The sequence below is a fragment of the Gymnoscopelus braueri genome (genome assembly GCF_963280865.1).
Source record: "Gymnoscopelus braueri genome assembly, chromosome: 10".
Taxonomy (NCBI): domain Eukaryota; kingdom Metazoa; phylum Chordata; class Actinopteri; order Myctophiformes; family Myctophidae; genus Gymnoscopelus; species Gymnoscopelus braueri.
The window spans coordinates 33,879,556-33,896,124 of NC_137611.1; the positions used below are offsets into that span (position 1 = coordinate 33,879,556).

Genomic DNA, 16,569 nt, shown 5'->3' on the forward strand with positions numbered 1-16,569 from the left:
CAGACTGGTTTCTAGTACTTCTGTTCTGTGGGTACATTTACACTTACCCAAAGTTGTCTTCTGCATTTAACCCATCCTAAATATTACTCCAGTGCTCAAGGACCAGCTCCAAGCCTAAGAATGGCCAGTGTCTTTGGTGAAGGACACTTTATTCGTAACATGATGTGTTTTGGTGCAGGGCACTAACAGGGCTATGTTCAGACCAAAGATTTGCGACGAGGCGAAACCATTTTAAGACACAATGGTGTCGCACACCAAAAATAGCCAATCTACAAGCACACACACATCAGGGAATTCAATGCGCTGTGAGCTTGTGTATCCGCTATTTGTGGTGCACAACACCGTCGTACGAGAAAGCATAAATAAGTTAAGAATTCGAACATTTCAGAGGAAAAATAGCAGGCTCCAGAATTACCCCAAACAAGATGTGTTGTAGTGTGGGAGAGGAAACCCATGTGAACACGGTGAGAACATGGAAACTCCACACAGAAAGGCCCCAGTCCACCCCCAGTGGGATTCAAACCCAGGACCTTCTTGCTGTGAGGAAACAGTGCTAAGCACTGAGCCATGCATATTATGAAATATGAATGAGATGCTTAGTTCTACTCATAACGCTCTGTAAAACTGTTTAGCTGTTAATTCAATGATACTCATTTTATTTTAAATAACCCTGTTAACCACTTTCAACTAAGTTGGTGTCCCTATTTTGGGCGTACCATTATAGGTCGAAAGGTTTGTACACATTTTCAAGAGATCGGGGTACTTTTTGTTACTACTGCTGCTAACACAGCATGGTCAGAAAAGTCCTAACCCCAATGACCCTGCAGTTGACAAAATCACATTATCCGGGGCAGCGCTGACCTACAGCACACAGCCTTTGACATGCAACCTCGTAAAAATCTCAACGGCATAAAATACCTCGACAGCCACATAACATTCTAACTACTTTAAAGAGCGTCTCAAGTGTGGATTTGTCAAATAAACATCAGTTAACATTTGAGTGCCAGCCAATGGGGTTTTGTGAATTAAGTTAGTGTGTGTGTGTGTGTGTGTGTGTGTGTGTGTGTGTGTGTGTGTGTGTGTGTGTGTGTGTGTGTGTGTGTGTGTGTGTGTGTGTGTGTGTGTGTGTGTGTGTGTGTGTGTGTGTGTGTGTGTGTGTGTGTGTGTGTGTGTGTGTGTGCGTGGGCATTTGCGTGGGCGTGCGCGTGGGCGTGTGCGTGCGCGTGTGTTCGTGTGCGTGTGTGTATGCGTGCGCGAATGTTTGTGTTAGGGCGGGCGGGACTTTACTGCGACTGTATATTTGGAGTGTCAGAGCACATTTGATTGACGGAGCCTGTCGACCAACCCCGAAGCAGGAAGAAGCAAAGTGGGAGGGTGTATGGAGAGGTAAACAGAGAAGAACTGTTCTCAGGTAATTATATAATATGCATACACATCCTCACACACACACACACACACACACACACACACACACACACACACACACACACACACACACACACACACACACACACACACACACACACACACACACACACACACACACACACACACACACACACACACACACACACACACACACACACACACACACACACAGTGCCAGCCAGCCAAGTAATCAATGAAGCCTGTGTTGCAAGGCTGTTTTTCTCATGCCACCTCCTCTCACTCCTCTCTCCTCTCCGTCTCCCCTCTTCCTCTACCCATTTTCGATGTGTTTTCATTTCATATATCTGGGTCATGTTCGAAACAGGAAATGTTGGACTTTATTTATGAGCTCTCGCTGGAAAAAGGGGAGCTAAGAACGGCTACGAAGTCAAACTGAAATATAACGTGCGTGTAGTAGTTGTGTTGGTATAGGCAGAGATGTTTTCAGCCCATGGTCCCACGTTTATTATTGTAGAGGCTCTCTTATCACGCATCATGTATTCTGAACACACCACGCACACATCAATACTGTAGAAGCCCCGGCACATAATTATATTGTACACCAGAGGAGACAAGAATAGGCATTTGATAACACTAATTGCCTGGTCTCTAGAGACTGTTGGCTCACACTATTTTCAAAAGCTTCCGCCGAACAGTCTGCAACTACGTAGCTACGTAGTCTGCAACTATTGGAAGCGCTGAAAATGCGAAGAAAATAAAGCGGACGTCCTACCTCCCACCCACTTCTGTTTCGCCATTGCATTAGCGTGAAATAACTTACATTAGTCGAAGCCTAGTATCTATTGCTGCTTAGCAGAAATTCTAAGATATATTTAAAGGTAGGGTAAGTGATATTTTTTGGTTAAAACAAAAAGTATTTTGTTAAAAGGTTAAAATACTATATTCTGATAGTAATCATTGCTATAGAGTGTTTGTTCAGTAACAGATGTCTCCCTGTCTCTCCAGCTCTTTAATAAACAGAAAATAAATTTTTCGGTAGGTGTCAAAATCTCAGCCAATCAGGAGAAAGTACCCATTTTAAGCTTAATTTGTATAGTGTTCCAGTTAAAATTTTGTCTGCTCATTTCTTAGTGTCATCACTTCCAATTTCACTTGTTTAATCTATATCCTGGTTGAGTTCTCTGTCCTGGTTGGATAAAATTGGAAATGAAACTACAAAAAAAAAAAAGAAAACTACAAAATACATTTTCTGTTTTATAAAGAGCTGGAGAGACATGGAGACTCTTTATATGGACAGGACACTCTATAGTAACGAGCACTATCAGAACATAGACCCATTTTGCAATTATTTGAATAATTGCAAATCACTTACCCTACCTTTAAAGATATGTTTTCGTGAACGCAACTGATAAACAGATGACAGCTTCCTGTCACAACTTTTTAGAGCATACAACAACTAATCCTAACCGAAGAAAAGAAAAAAGGGTAAAATGTTAAACAAATTGTGAATGAGTACGCCTGAACCCAGGCCTCAGCCAGAGGCCTGGGTTCAGAAGACGCATGAGCATGACAGAGACGATTTGTAAAGACTGTTTTGGATTGTGAGACAGCTCTTTCTTTCTTCTACTAGTTCTATGGAAGAAGCACCAACATGCCACCCAGTGCACAATCAGACCAATCAATTTACATCCCACTGCACAATGGTGTTGCTTAGCCGACAAGCGACTCAATTGTGTGCGTAATATAACTTAGACATTAATAGTTGAGCTCCAGTTTAGCAATTGAACAACCCCCCCCCCCCCAAAAAGTAATCCCACACTAATTTGAGGAGGGTGGCATTGTATGTTTCTATCTACCTGCCTGCGTATCTGTTGACAGTCTGTCTGTGTCCATCCATCTACATAAGGTATGTGAATATCTGCCTCCCCATCTGTCCATCTGACTGATTAAATCTCTTTTCAAAGCCCTCGGGGCAGGTTAGAGACACAGAATGACAGGAATGCCATAGATAATGCCACACACAGACATGCTTGCCACCTGTGCTCGTAGCCCACTGAAGACAAAGGAAGCACCTGGGAGTAAGCAGTAAGTCTGTTTATGTTGCACTTAAGTTTAATCCATATAGAGCTAAAGTACAAACTACACGGTGTAGGAAACAAACACAATGATCTGAATTCTGCTTATTTTGCCTCTTCTACTTCTCCTCCACTTGAAACCTAGTGTTTCTATTCTGGGGGCGAACACTTGGAAAGAATAGCTGATCTACAAGCTCACAATAGGTAACTTTGTGCCGTGTTGTGAGCTTGTACATCGGCTATTTTCTATTTTCTTTTTTTTTTTTTTTTTGTGAAAAGGCAACCGGAGGGGGGCCTAGTATAGACCCCTGAGGGAAACTGGTCAACAAAGTATATGGTTTAAAGTGGTTAATTATTATTGGCGTAGTACTCTTATTACACTGTGTTGAAAAAGCCAAAGTTAACATGGGAAAGGAGGCGGAGGAGGACAATAGAGACATGATGACAGAAATAACACACAGAGAGGGGGAAGAAAGGGATAAGAAAAGAAGAGGAAGAAGCAGACACAAAGGTTATCAGTAGGAGCATTTAACTCCAGGCTAGGATTAACCCCAAATTGATGGACCCGGCCTCACACACACACACACACAAACACACGCACGTTGCACGCAAGTTGCACGCACGTTGCACACATGCACGCACGTTGCACGCACGTTGCACGCACACACACACACACACACACACACACACACACACACACACACACACACACACACACACACACACACACACACACACACACACACACACACACACAAAGACTGAAGGTGCCGGCTGCAGCTGAGGTGTTCATGACATGAAGGAATTACTGTAGTAGAACATAATCAGAGATCATTCAGATTCTGGTTAGGCTTAGGCTACTGACCAAAACATTAATGTGTGTGTGTGTGTGTGTGTATGTGTGTGTGTGTGTGTGTGTGTGTGTGTGTGTGTGTGTGTGTGTGTGTGTGTGTGTGTGTGTGTGTGTGTGTGTGTGTGTGTGTGTGTGTGTGTGTGTGTGTGTGTGTGTGTGTGTGTGTGTGTGTGTGTGTGTGTGTGTGCGCGCGGTCCAGGGCCAACAGTGTGTGTCGTGGGAAGAATCTAGATTGCAATGTGTTGAATGACAGCCAATGCAGTGCACTGGTCTGCCTGATATCATCAAATAACTGTTACACAATGACTACACAACATAAGCTTACTGATGTTATATAATATACTGGAGAGGAGAGAGAGGAGAGAGGAGAGAGATGAGAGAGGAGAAAGGAGAAAGGAAAGAGGAGAGATGACAGGGGAAAGGGGCGAGAGGAGAGAAGAGAAAGCAGAGAGGAGAGAAGGGAGAGGAGAGAATAGAGAAAGGAGAGGATAGAATAGAAAAAGGAGAGGATAGATGAGTTAAGAAGACTGTGTGTGTGTGTGTGTGTGTGTGTGTGTGTGTGTGTGTGTGTGTGTGTGTGTGTGTGTGTGTGTGTGTGTGTGTGTGTGTGTGTGTGTGTGTGTGTGTGTGTGTGTGTGTGTGTGTGTGTGTGTGTGTGTGTGACTTTGTCTGCAGTGAGTCAATACACTGTATCTAGTTCAAAAGTGAAGGTTGTGAACTTCCAGTTGGCCGCAAAGAGTAACAGTTTAAAATAATACAAATCTGCACAACAGCACACACAGTGTTGACACTGTCTTTGTGTTAAGTAAAACACTATTCGGAGCAACGCTGTTGTGCAGAGTTTTTATAATTAATCTACAATAAACTGTATCATCATTTGATTCAGAATGCCCTCTGAACTCAGCGTAGCAATGTGAGCTTGTAGATCAGGCTGTTTATGGCTATTTTCAGCAAAGTGGTTATGTACATAGGGTAAGTGGTTAAAGTGATTAAAGCGATTCCTGGGAGGTTACTGTAATATGAGCTCTATGTAGAAGGACCATACAGATAGTTTGGGATGATGAGGACGAACATTAGCCAGCCTCAGGTCCACACTCTGCTGTTGGCTAGAGAGAAGAGTCTGAACTCTGAACCCACCTGAACCTCAATCTAACCACCTTGTTATTGGTGAAATAAATAATCGTAATCCAGTACATTACTCTTAAAATATTGCACTTTTTAAGTCTTAAAATTGTAAAACCATTTTCCTGTATTACTTTTGTTTCTATGTTAATTTTAGCCATAAAGTAGGAGTGATTTATTTTTCAGTTTAGTCTGAAACTAACCCAGGCGCCAAGTAATCTCTGCTGGATTTGAAGCCCATTTCCTGGTTCTCCTAAGGCATGCAGTTCCTATTAATGGCCCAGCAGATGTCTCTGTTTCACCCCCTGCAGGGCAGTGGAGGCTGCAGAACAATTTACTCTCAATACAAGTGAACGAGGTTTTGGCCAGAGTCAGACTTTACACTTGATTTTATTACTTTAATAAACATTTTCATGAACACTTCATGTTTTCAATCGCTAGTTTAAAGTCTTTTTTAAATCATCATGATATGCGTTTAGTAAATTATGGTCCCATACATTTTTTAATTAATGATAAAGTAGGGTATGTTTCTAGGGCTTCTACAGGTTCTACCGAGTGAGGATCCGCCCTCGCTGTGGTTGCAGCCAATAGCAGTCGTTTCAAAGATGGCGGATTTGAAATCGCAGAAAAACTGGCTTCAAAACGGTCTGTAGAAACCTATGGGGCTCCCTTCGTCCATATTTTATACAGTCTATGACCTAACCATGCACTCAGTAACTGGGTTGCTGATTGGTTTAATGGGTTACAGTCAACCTGTATAGTCACACCTGACCTCATTAACCCATATGGCTACCCAATCACTGGACTGATGCTATATAGATTACGGGAAGGGGAGACAGTAGTCATAAAAGAGCCTGTCACATATCTCACACACACACACACGCACGCACGCACGCACGCACGCACGCACGCACGCACGCACGCACGCACGCACGCACACGCACACACGCACACACGCACACACACACATACACACATACACCCCTGCAGAATGACATAATAATACCCTGCAATCAGATGAAAACACCTTTAATCCTGAATAAAAATGAAATATTCTGATTGTACATTCTGGAAATTCTACAATCGGGATCACTTCACTACTTCATGTACACAGTTTTTCATGATTAATACTTGCACATTGTGCTGACAATAGCAGATCTACAAGCTCACAACGCGACTGTGACCCGTTGTGAGCTTGTAGATCTGCTATTTTCGGCATGCAACTAAGTATACATGAGGCATTAGTGTTGTTTGGTGATGTACTGTGAGCCAACCATTTCAGCCTGGCATCCCTACTTTAGGAATGTCATTAGGTGGACATTAAAACAAAATATTAAAAAGCAATGAAAATGGCAGATCTACAATCTCACAACATGTCCCGATGTAACGCTCTCTGAGCTTGTAGATCAGTCATTTTTGCCATTTGACGTCAACGCACGACTAATTATAAAACAGGGCTTAAGTGGTTTGGAAATATGCAGAGCCTGAGGTAACAACCTCTGCACATGGACCGCAGGACACTCTCAGATGCAATGGTTCATTTCAAGGAATGAACTAACACACATGTACACGTCACGCACCCACACAAAATAGCACTGTAAACTATGCACGCGTACATGCACAGATACTGTATGTGGTTGTTCAAAAACGTACACTATACTGTATAGGCCTACACATTCACATGTGCTGCACTGTGCATCATGCATCATAGTTGGCCAAAACTGCAAACAAGTACACATGCATCAGCTACACACAGACACAGACATACACACAGACACTCTTTGCCACAGTGTAACATATGCATCCGATACACACACAGACACATACACACCCAGCCAGCTGTGGTCAGTGCCACAGTGTAAGGCCTACACAGTTCTGAAGATAGAGCGAGGTATTGTTTGAGTTATGATGTCACATCATCTGCTGAGGGACAGTTTCCATTCCATCAAGTGTTCCTGGCCTTCACCCTACTCTGCTAAACTTCTCACCCCAACCCCCCCCCCCCCCCCCCCCCCCCCCACCAAAACACAGAGAAAAAGAGGAAAAGAAGAGAGGTAGAGAGAGGATAGGTGAGGAGAAGAGAGATGAAACGGGCAGAGAAGACAAGTGAACAATTAACCCATTAAGACCTGAGGCCGATTCTACAAATGTCTTCTAAATCCTATCAGTTTTCTGAAAAACGTATGTTGCTATATCACACTTTTCTTTCTTATATATCAATGAATCGAATCAAAATAAATCCTGATAGATTTTTTATAATTAACTAAATCGATTAGTCTGATTAACCACTTAAACCTGTTTTATACTATTACTTTGCTGTAAAATGTTGCCGTTCCCAAATAGCGTAGATAATCGTTCTACAAGCTCACATCGCCAGATCTGCTATTTTCGATAATTAAAAAAGAATTATCGTTCATTAATCATAATTGAAGCAAAAGTTTGAAATAATCATGATAATGAGTCATATCGCTCGGCCCTAACTAAGTGAGAGTAGGTAGACAGGCAGATAGGCAGAAAGGGAAAGTGACATGGCAAGCATGCAGGCAGGAACAGAAGCCAGCGGTCAGACTTAGTAGGAGTCTCCTTTTGTGCTTCTCAGTGCCTGACTAAAGGTCCTTTTTGTCAATTGTATTTGGTTGGTTTGTCTTTTGACCCAAACAAAAATACACTGACTACAAAAAAGAAACCTTTCACTATAATTTAAAGGGTACACAGGGAGGGAATTGCACTCTGATCTAGGTTTGCATGAAATGTTGAACAAAAGTACATCATGATTGGTTGCAAAAGACTAACCAGAAAAGCTCACAATGCACAACAACGCACCACATTGTCAGCTTGTAGATCTCATCAGATATTTTCACTGAATGTTTGCCAAATAATAGACACGCTAGTTCAAGTGGTTAAAGCAAATAACAAATAAGAGAAAATAGGGGCAAAAAAATTACTATATGGAGTAATGTCATTGTCATGTCCCATACCACAGATGTATGTCAAGGAAGGAATTAGGCCTCAATGGGTTTCACACACAGCAGGGTGTTACATCTCTCTCTCATTCTCTCTGTGTGGCTGTTTGCTCAGCTGTACCTGTCATTGTCAACAAATAACTTCTCCCAGGCAGCCACTCTACATCTCCTCCTCCAATTTGAATGGTAATGGATCACAATGGGAGCACATTAACCATGAACCGTAGAGTCCCTATTCTCGGACGAACATTCGGTGAAAACAGCCAATCTACAAGCTCACAGCGGCTGGGGGGCTTAGACCCCAGGGGGACCCCGGTCAACTAAGTTTAAAGGTTAATAGGGGATGCATGTACACTTGTAAGGTAAAAACACTGCCAGGGTTACGTTTAGTTGCCACTGGGCCCCTATATATAGCCCATCATTAAACTGCACACTACTGGCAATTGGCTACTAGTTCATGCATACTTTAGCTTGACCTCTGCAAAGGTAAGCAGTCATGTCTTCATGATGACAATGATAAATATGAAGCTAGGAGTCGCACACTTACAGTACTTGAATGATCCAAACAAAACATTCTGACTGTACAAGAACAGTTTACTTGAACTGTCACTTGTAACTGAACAAGCTATACATTCTCTCAAAACAAGTTTACAGTAAATGACTCAACACTGGACCTATGCAAGGCAAGCTACATACTGTACATGCATATCGTGTCAGCTGCAGACTGACAAGCCTGTCTTATTGATTACTGTGGAGAAACAGTTAATTCACAAATCAAATTTAGAACAACCAACTGCCACCCCATCATTCCACTTATAGAAAGTGTACAGCCATTCCTCAAGAAGGAATTTGAGGAATTCAAATTTGATTGACACAAGATAAGAGTTCAGAGAACTGGCCTTCACGTGATGTCAGACAACAGAAAGAGGAGCAAGAGAAAGAGAGAGAGAGAGAGAGAGAGAGAGAGAGAGAGAGAGAGAGAGAGAGAGAGAGAGAGAGAGAGATACTGATGGACAGATACAGTAGAAACAGTCACACTTTCACTATAATTCAATTCCAGTCTGCTGTTTCATTCACAGGCACGCACGTGCGCACACACACACACACACACACACACACACACACACACACACACACACACACACACACACACACACACACACACACACACCTATAAAAGTGTCACCATTACTAGAAAACCTGTACACACCATAACATCCTGTAATACACTGATAGTATACAGGAAGTGGAGCCATGTAAACGCCTCACCCGAATTACTGTTGATTTAAGTGATCCACGTAAGCTGACGTACGCTTGATAATATCTGTGCACATATTTGGATATAAAGGGGATGAACAGCTTAAATGAGACAACTATCTAATTATTGTCAGATACATATCATTGGAATTATCTGGAATACACTACAAGAATATCAACCAAGTAAAGTTTACCGATGCTCTCACTTTTTGAGACAAGACTTTCTTTGTACACAATCCTGCCCCAAAGAATAGACAGGGCACAACATAGATGCACAACGATAGCCATTCAACCAACGTTTTCAACACATTAGTAACCATGGAAACAAGGAGCACAACAAGCAACACTTCCCTGTATTTTTTCCGTTTTCACACTATTGAATCATCAAATCAAAAGCTTATTTATTCTAAAGTTAAAACTTTCTGAAGAACGTTACGTTAGTTCCGCTGTGTTTCTCAAGGTACAATAAAACTTCCCACAGCCACAGTATGCTACAACTATGACCATTACATCATGGAAAACGCAATATCATTTTCAATGCAACTGAAAATGGTGAAAAGACCGTTGGGTTGGAAAAGACCCTCTTTCTAAGTTTCCAGTGACTTACATTTTTCCATAGAAATTCAAAAGCTAACTGTTATACACATAGAGTATAATTCACGGACACCTTTTACAGTTAGTCCATTGTGCCTGGCTGTGTTTGAATCAAAGTCACTGACACTGTGTAGGTTAATGGAGCACACACACACACACACACACACACACACACACACACACACACACACACACACACACACACACACACACACACACACACACACACACACACACACACTGGGACTTGTTCCAGAGAGGGTGCCCGAGTGCCCAGTCTTGTAATGTACTCAAGACCTTCACACAGTGGCTGTTTCCTTACTGTAATACCCCGTTACCAGGGTCTGAACTCATAAAACACCATCTCAACCGGTGGGAGTTTTCATCCAGCAGCATCAGGGATCAAATAAGGTGAGCAATTCAAAGATCTGGTTGGAAGTTGAGACTTCAAAGACCACTAATGTAAAAATGCCTTTGACAGTTAAAGGATGTATAGATACCAGTGGTGTAAAGTAACTAAGTACATTTACTCAAGTGCTGTACTTAAGTACAATTTTGAGGTCCTTTTACTTTACTGGAGTGTTTCCAGTTGTCTTTTACTTCTACTCCAGTACATCTCAGAGGCAAATATTGTACTTTTACTCCACTACAATTATTTGAAAACTTTAGTTACTAGTTACTTTGCAGATATACATTATTACATTATAAAACATACATTAACCACTTTAGCCCTATTTTATACCTAGGCTATTGAAAATAGCCGATCTACTCTACTCTACTCTACTCTAGCTTGTAGATCTGCTATTTTCAAACATTTTAGTAGTTTTACTTTTGGTAATTTAAGTACATTTTGATACCAATACTTTTGTCCTTTTACTCAAGTACATTTTGAATTCCGGACTTTTACTTGTAACAGAGTACTTCTACATTGCAGTATTGATACTTTTACTTAAGTAAAACATTTGAGTACTTTATCCACCACTGATAGATACTATGCAAAACTGACACCAAAGTGTCAGGGGCGGCCATAGCTGAGTGGTTAGTGAGCCCGCCTAGGGAACCAGGCTGGCCCTGGTTGCCCCAGGTTCGATTCCAGGCTATCCCAGAATATGCGCCGATGATATGAAATTTGTCCCTGAGCAAGACTCTTAACCCCAATTGCTCACAGGTTCTCATTGGAAACAAGACCGCAAGGACTTTCATGAACGACCTGTTAAAAGGAATTATCCTTTATCCTTTGTAAATGGTTTTGTTACAATTAAAGATGTCCTGCCCTGGTATGTACATACATTCATGCTTGCAAAACCAGAAAATAAGGCTGACATATTACCGACAGGACATGTTGGAAGCAATGACAGTTTGTTCTCTGGTATGGGGTCGGTCTTGAAAACAGTTAAATAAAGTGAACAGCCTGCCTGGGTAGTGGGCACTGTACTACACTCCCACTGAGCTCACCTCCTAGCTCTTTATATTGGCTAAACATGGAATCCTTTCAGAGCTACTCAACCAGAGGGAAATCTGAGGTGATGGCTTCTGCAGGCAAGATATCAGGCTTTTTGGGGGTACAGGGTGGAAATGTTTTGTGACATGTGAAAACTTACGAAGAACTCCACTTCAGAGCTTAGGACACGCGCATGCACATTGCACACTACACTTACACGTGCACGCCCGCAGAGACCTTGGAATCCAAGATGGGACAGGAACAAGTGCACTCTACATTCACATCAAAGCTTTTATGCCCTCCTGCCCACACTGTCGTCGTATTCTCACGCATACAAGCACGCACGCACCCACGCACGTACACACACACACACACACACACACACACACACACACACACACACACACACACACACACACACACACACACACACACACACACACACACACACACACACACACACACACACACACACACACACACACGTGGACACAGGAGGATGCCCCTCTGAGCATTTCCATATGAACCAAACACTTGTCTTCACAGTTCACATCCTGGTGCAGCGTTTGACCTGTCTGCCCACGCACACACACACACACACACACACACACACACACACACACACACACACACACACACACACACACACACACACACACACACACACACACACACACACACACACACACACACACACACACACACACACACACACACACACACACCAACAATTCAGGAAGCCAAGTGTATGGCCAAACAAACAAACGGTCTCCATTTCTATAGGACAGAGCTCTGTGGGAAGTAGTTAAATAACAACCACAACAACAGAGGTGTGAGAAGGGGGAGGAGAGAGGATGATGCATTCTATTGTTATTGCTAATGGCTCTGAGAAATCTCAAATGAGTTCATTGTTATCAGTTCTGCATACAACATATTTAAGTAATCAAGACAAAAGATGGTAGTGGTTATTCTGACCAAGCCGTTGACTCCTTTTTATCGCTGACCCTGACGTATAACATCTGTTCTGGGTCATCTGACTGTGGCAGGCATGCAAACAGCCCCGAGGTGAAAAAGGTGACAACATGGTCAGGTGTCACACAATTGTCCTATTTGGATTCAAAACGGCTACGTTTGCATGTCTGCTGTGGTCATCTGATCGTAAAATGCATGGTCCAACACTGTTTCCTAAATCATTACCATCGTCCTAAAAGATGTCAATCTTACCTTATAACTGTCATTTATAACATCCAACTTTGCCTGAATTCATCCACAAAATTCTAAAACCTTTGACCTGCACTGGCAGGTGGTAACCGTGAATGGCATTAGAGTGTTGGATCTTTATCTCTATATACTATACTATAGTTAATCCATAGCATAAATACTACGAATAGTAACTATAGTATTTATGCTATGGAATAACCTCCCCCATTTAAATGATTACTCAATTAATCAATCAGTTGACTTGACTCCATTGAAGACACTTTTCCATCAAGTGAAGTGTTTTTAATACTCCATTTTACATGCATGATCCTAAATCCCATTCACATTTCTGTCCATCCAAGACAAATTGAAACCACTAAATCTAATCACAACCATGATACAGACAGAGCCTGTCTAATGCAGGTGACCCAGTCACATGCCAGAAGGACAGGTTTTTATCTTGGATCATGGATAGGAGGCTGAAAGGTACAACAGTATATTGAAATGGTACTGGTTGTCAGCTGTTGGACAAAATGATTCACCAATGACATTGGCCTCAGATGAAGGCCCACTCTGGGCCCTAAGCCTTCATATTTTAGCAGCTATAATTTAATTATTGTGATGGTTCATATGCTTTATAAAACCTGACATATCCATCAGTGTGTTTCCGCTTATTGTACAGTTTGCCAAAGTGCAGTCTGGGATCATGGGGAGTCTTTCAGAAGACACAGCAGGGTGTCCCCATCTAAATTAAGTAGGCCTAGGCTGGAATTTCGCTTTCATGTGAAGACACAGTGTCACACAGGCACATTATCTAAAAGGATCAATAGATAATTGCTTTTCAATTCAGTTTTATATTTATTTATTTATTTTTAATCTACCCACAACAAAGACAGGTATATTGAAATATTTCCCAAAATTGTATGTGAATTCCCCCCCCCCCCCAATTTGTTATAAACTGACACAACTATACTTAAGCAGATTGTGTCAGTTAATAACAAATTGTTGGAAAACTATATTTTTATATAAATAAATATATAATTTAACTTACACAATCTGCTTAAGCAGATTGTGTCAGTTTATAACAAATTGGCAGTTTATAACAAAACACAAAAACATAAGTACATACAATGTTATGTTATTCGTAGGCATACATGTTCTAAACAGCTGCAGATTAAGGATCGTACCTTCAATGACCATCTCTGCAGCGGCCAGCCAGCACAACAGGACGAGATGCAAGACCACCGACCACCTGGAGCGCCTGTAGGTGTTGAGATGATAAAGAATGTACTGTTTTAAAACAGTTCGTTTTTCAATCAAAGCAGAATGAATGGGAAGAAATCAAACTCTCTTACCGTGGAATCATTCTGCGTGCAAATGAAGAAACACAAATCCAAGTTTGAAATTATCCCCTCGCGAGTTGAAATTCTTGAACTGAAATCCTCCTCTTCTTTCACGTCGTGGTGACTGCTCTCTCTCTCCTCTCTCTCCTGAACTCTCCTCCTCCTGGGTCTCTCTCTCTCTCTCTCTCTCTCTCTCTCCCAGTCTACACCCCCCCTCCCCCTCTCTCTCTCTCTCTCTCTCTCTCTCTCTCTCTCTCTCTCTCTCTCTCTCTCTCTCTCTCTCTCTCTCTCTCTCTCTCTCTCAGTACAGTACAAAGGCGGCCTCAGTTAGCCTACTCGCTGACTCACGAGCCCACGGACTCGGAAATTTGACTCCCAAAAAAATCCCCTCAGTCGGTCAGTGGACCGACGCCTTCTTCACCTCGCAGCCTTTTAACCTACCTGTCCTACCTAGTCTATCCATCCTCTATTCCTCTACGTCGTGAGCCTTCTAAATCAGTGGTTCTCAAACTTTTTCATGTTAAGGACCCCCCAAAATGACACTTTGAGAACCAATGTCCTCAATGACAGGGAGCTAACCTGGGCTAAAGCTATTGGGTTATCAACTGGGCAGCAAGGCAGACATGGAATGTTTAATTTGTTGCCAAAACAATCATTGTCTTTCGTTTGCTGTAATCACTTAAATTGCACCCACACTTTTCCTTTCAATTTAGGAGCCTAATTGGAGACTGCAGTCAACATAGCCCCAGGCATTATGGCTATACCATTGCGTGTGTGGGCCAATGGTTCTCTAACTTTTCAATTTCAAGAATCCACCTTAACTCTGACAGTATACAAATGGAACCATTTGTATCTGGTTGTATATTTACAACCCCTCAAGGAACCCTGGACTCCACTTTGAGAACCACTGGTGTAGACTACTGTATTGTATTGCATTGCAGTTCTATGTTGAACTGGAATAAGTGAATGAATGCATTGCTTATATGAAGCCTTCTGTGTTAAATATGGACTTGCAGTTGCAGTACACCTGACCTAACCAAAGAAAACTTTATTTTAGTGCCCCTGAGTCCTGCCTGAAACCTAATAGCCTACACCTCATTTAGGCCTGTAATCCATGCCTGCTTAGTCCTGTAATTATCTGATTAAATCTGGAGACTAAAGCAATACAGTGGAATATTATTGTTTTGTGGCCCACTTGTAATCTGATTACAATCGATCTTTTATAGCCTTTGCCATTAGTTCAATATCTGAATGTTTCCAAAAGTTACACATTCCCCTGACACAATGGATTCCAATTACATGTAATCTGTTACTCCAAACCTAACCTTGCATCACCAGTCTTTCCACCTACTCCAAACCCTGGCCTCAGCCACTGCTCCATTTAACTGGTAGTTGGTTGATTGCATTAGGTCTTCAGACTGGACAGCATTCAAGGCGGTCCTTGTGATTGGAATCTTTGATATGTTGTCAAAACAATTAGGCTTTCGTTTGCTGTAATCAGTTGCACTCAAACTTTTATTTACAATCAGGAGCATGATCGGAGTCTGCAGTCAATTTAGACCCAGGCACTGTGACCGTACCATTGTTGAGTGTGTAGTCCTACTGTACTGGGGTAGGGGTGTCATTTGGGGTACCAGCTTTCTCCTTTAACATAAAAATGTAGTTATTTTAATTCAATTTTTTTGCAGGTTAATCTGATTTTAGATCGATTCTTATCAACACTTGTTTTCTTTCTGCAACCAACCATACATTCATGAATCACTTTTAAACTGGTGTCCCTATTTTGGGCATGTCATTACAGGCGAAAACGTATATATTTTAATTAACAAAACCTTTTTTGCAATGAATCACTTTTTTTTTCTTACACCGTATAGTTTTTTTAAAATGAAATGACGCACGCCTCTTATCTGCTGATGGGGGAAAATATCGTTGCTGTCCGGCAGGAACCAGCTAACTCCATTTTCCCCTTTACGTCTGTGTGTTGGTAAAAAAAATATTGAACCAATGAAAAGTATTAAAAAGTGCTTCGGACAAAACCAGCTAACTCCATTGGATCCTCAAACTTTCTGCTAAACCAGCTAACTCCAGCAAAGGGGGGTGGAGCTGGTTTTGCTGACTCCAGGCTCCACCCCCTTTTGACCTTGGAGGTCCATTCAGCTGTTCTTATCAATGATGAACAAAATCTCCTAACTCCATTTTCGTTTAGTTTTTTTCATTTCCTGAAAAATGAACATTTTGGAGTTAGCTGGTTCCTGCCGGACAGCAGAGATATGTCAGTTTAGAGCAAAGCGGACAGGGTTCACGACAAGGCTCACAACCAAGCCCCCTGCCC

General features: G+C 42.0%; 1 protein-coding gene across 1 annotated transcript in view; it reads right to left on the bottom strand.

The window, feature by feature from the left end:
* Window positions 1-14,376, bottom strand: part of col15a1b (collagen, type XV, alpha 1b) — a 56,481-nt gene extending 42,105 nt beyond the window's left edge. The window contains exons 1-2 of the mRNA XM_080440658.1: window positions 14,250-14,376; window positions 14,082-14,155 (exon numbers count right to left, since the gene is read on the bottom strand). Of these exons, the coding sequence (XP_080296784.1) occupies window positions 14,082-14,155; window positions 14,250-14,260 (85 nt within the window). The 5' untranslated portion in view covers window positions 14,261-14,376. The remainder of the gene's footprint in view (window positions 1-14,081; window positions 14,156-14,249) is intronic.
* Window positions 14,377-16,569: the final 2,193 nt, after the last annotated feature.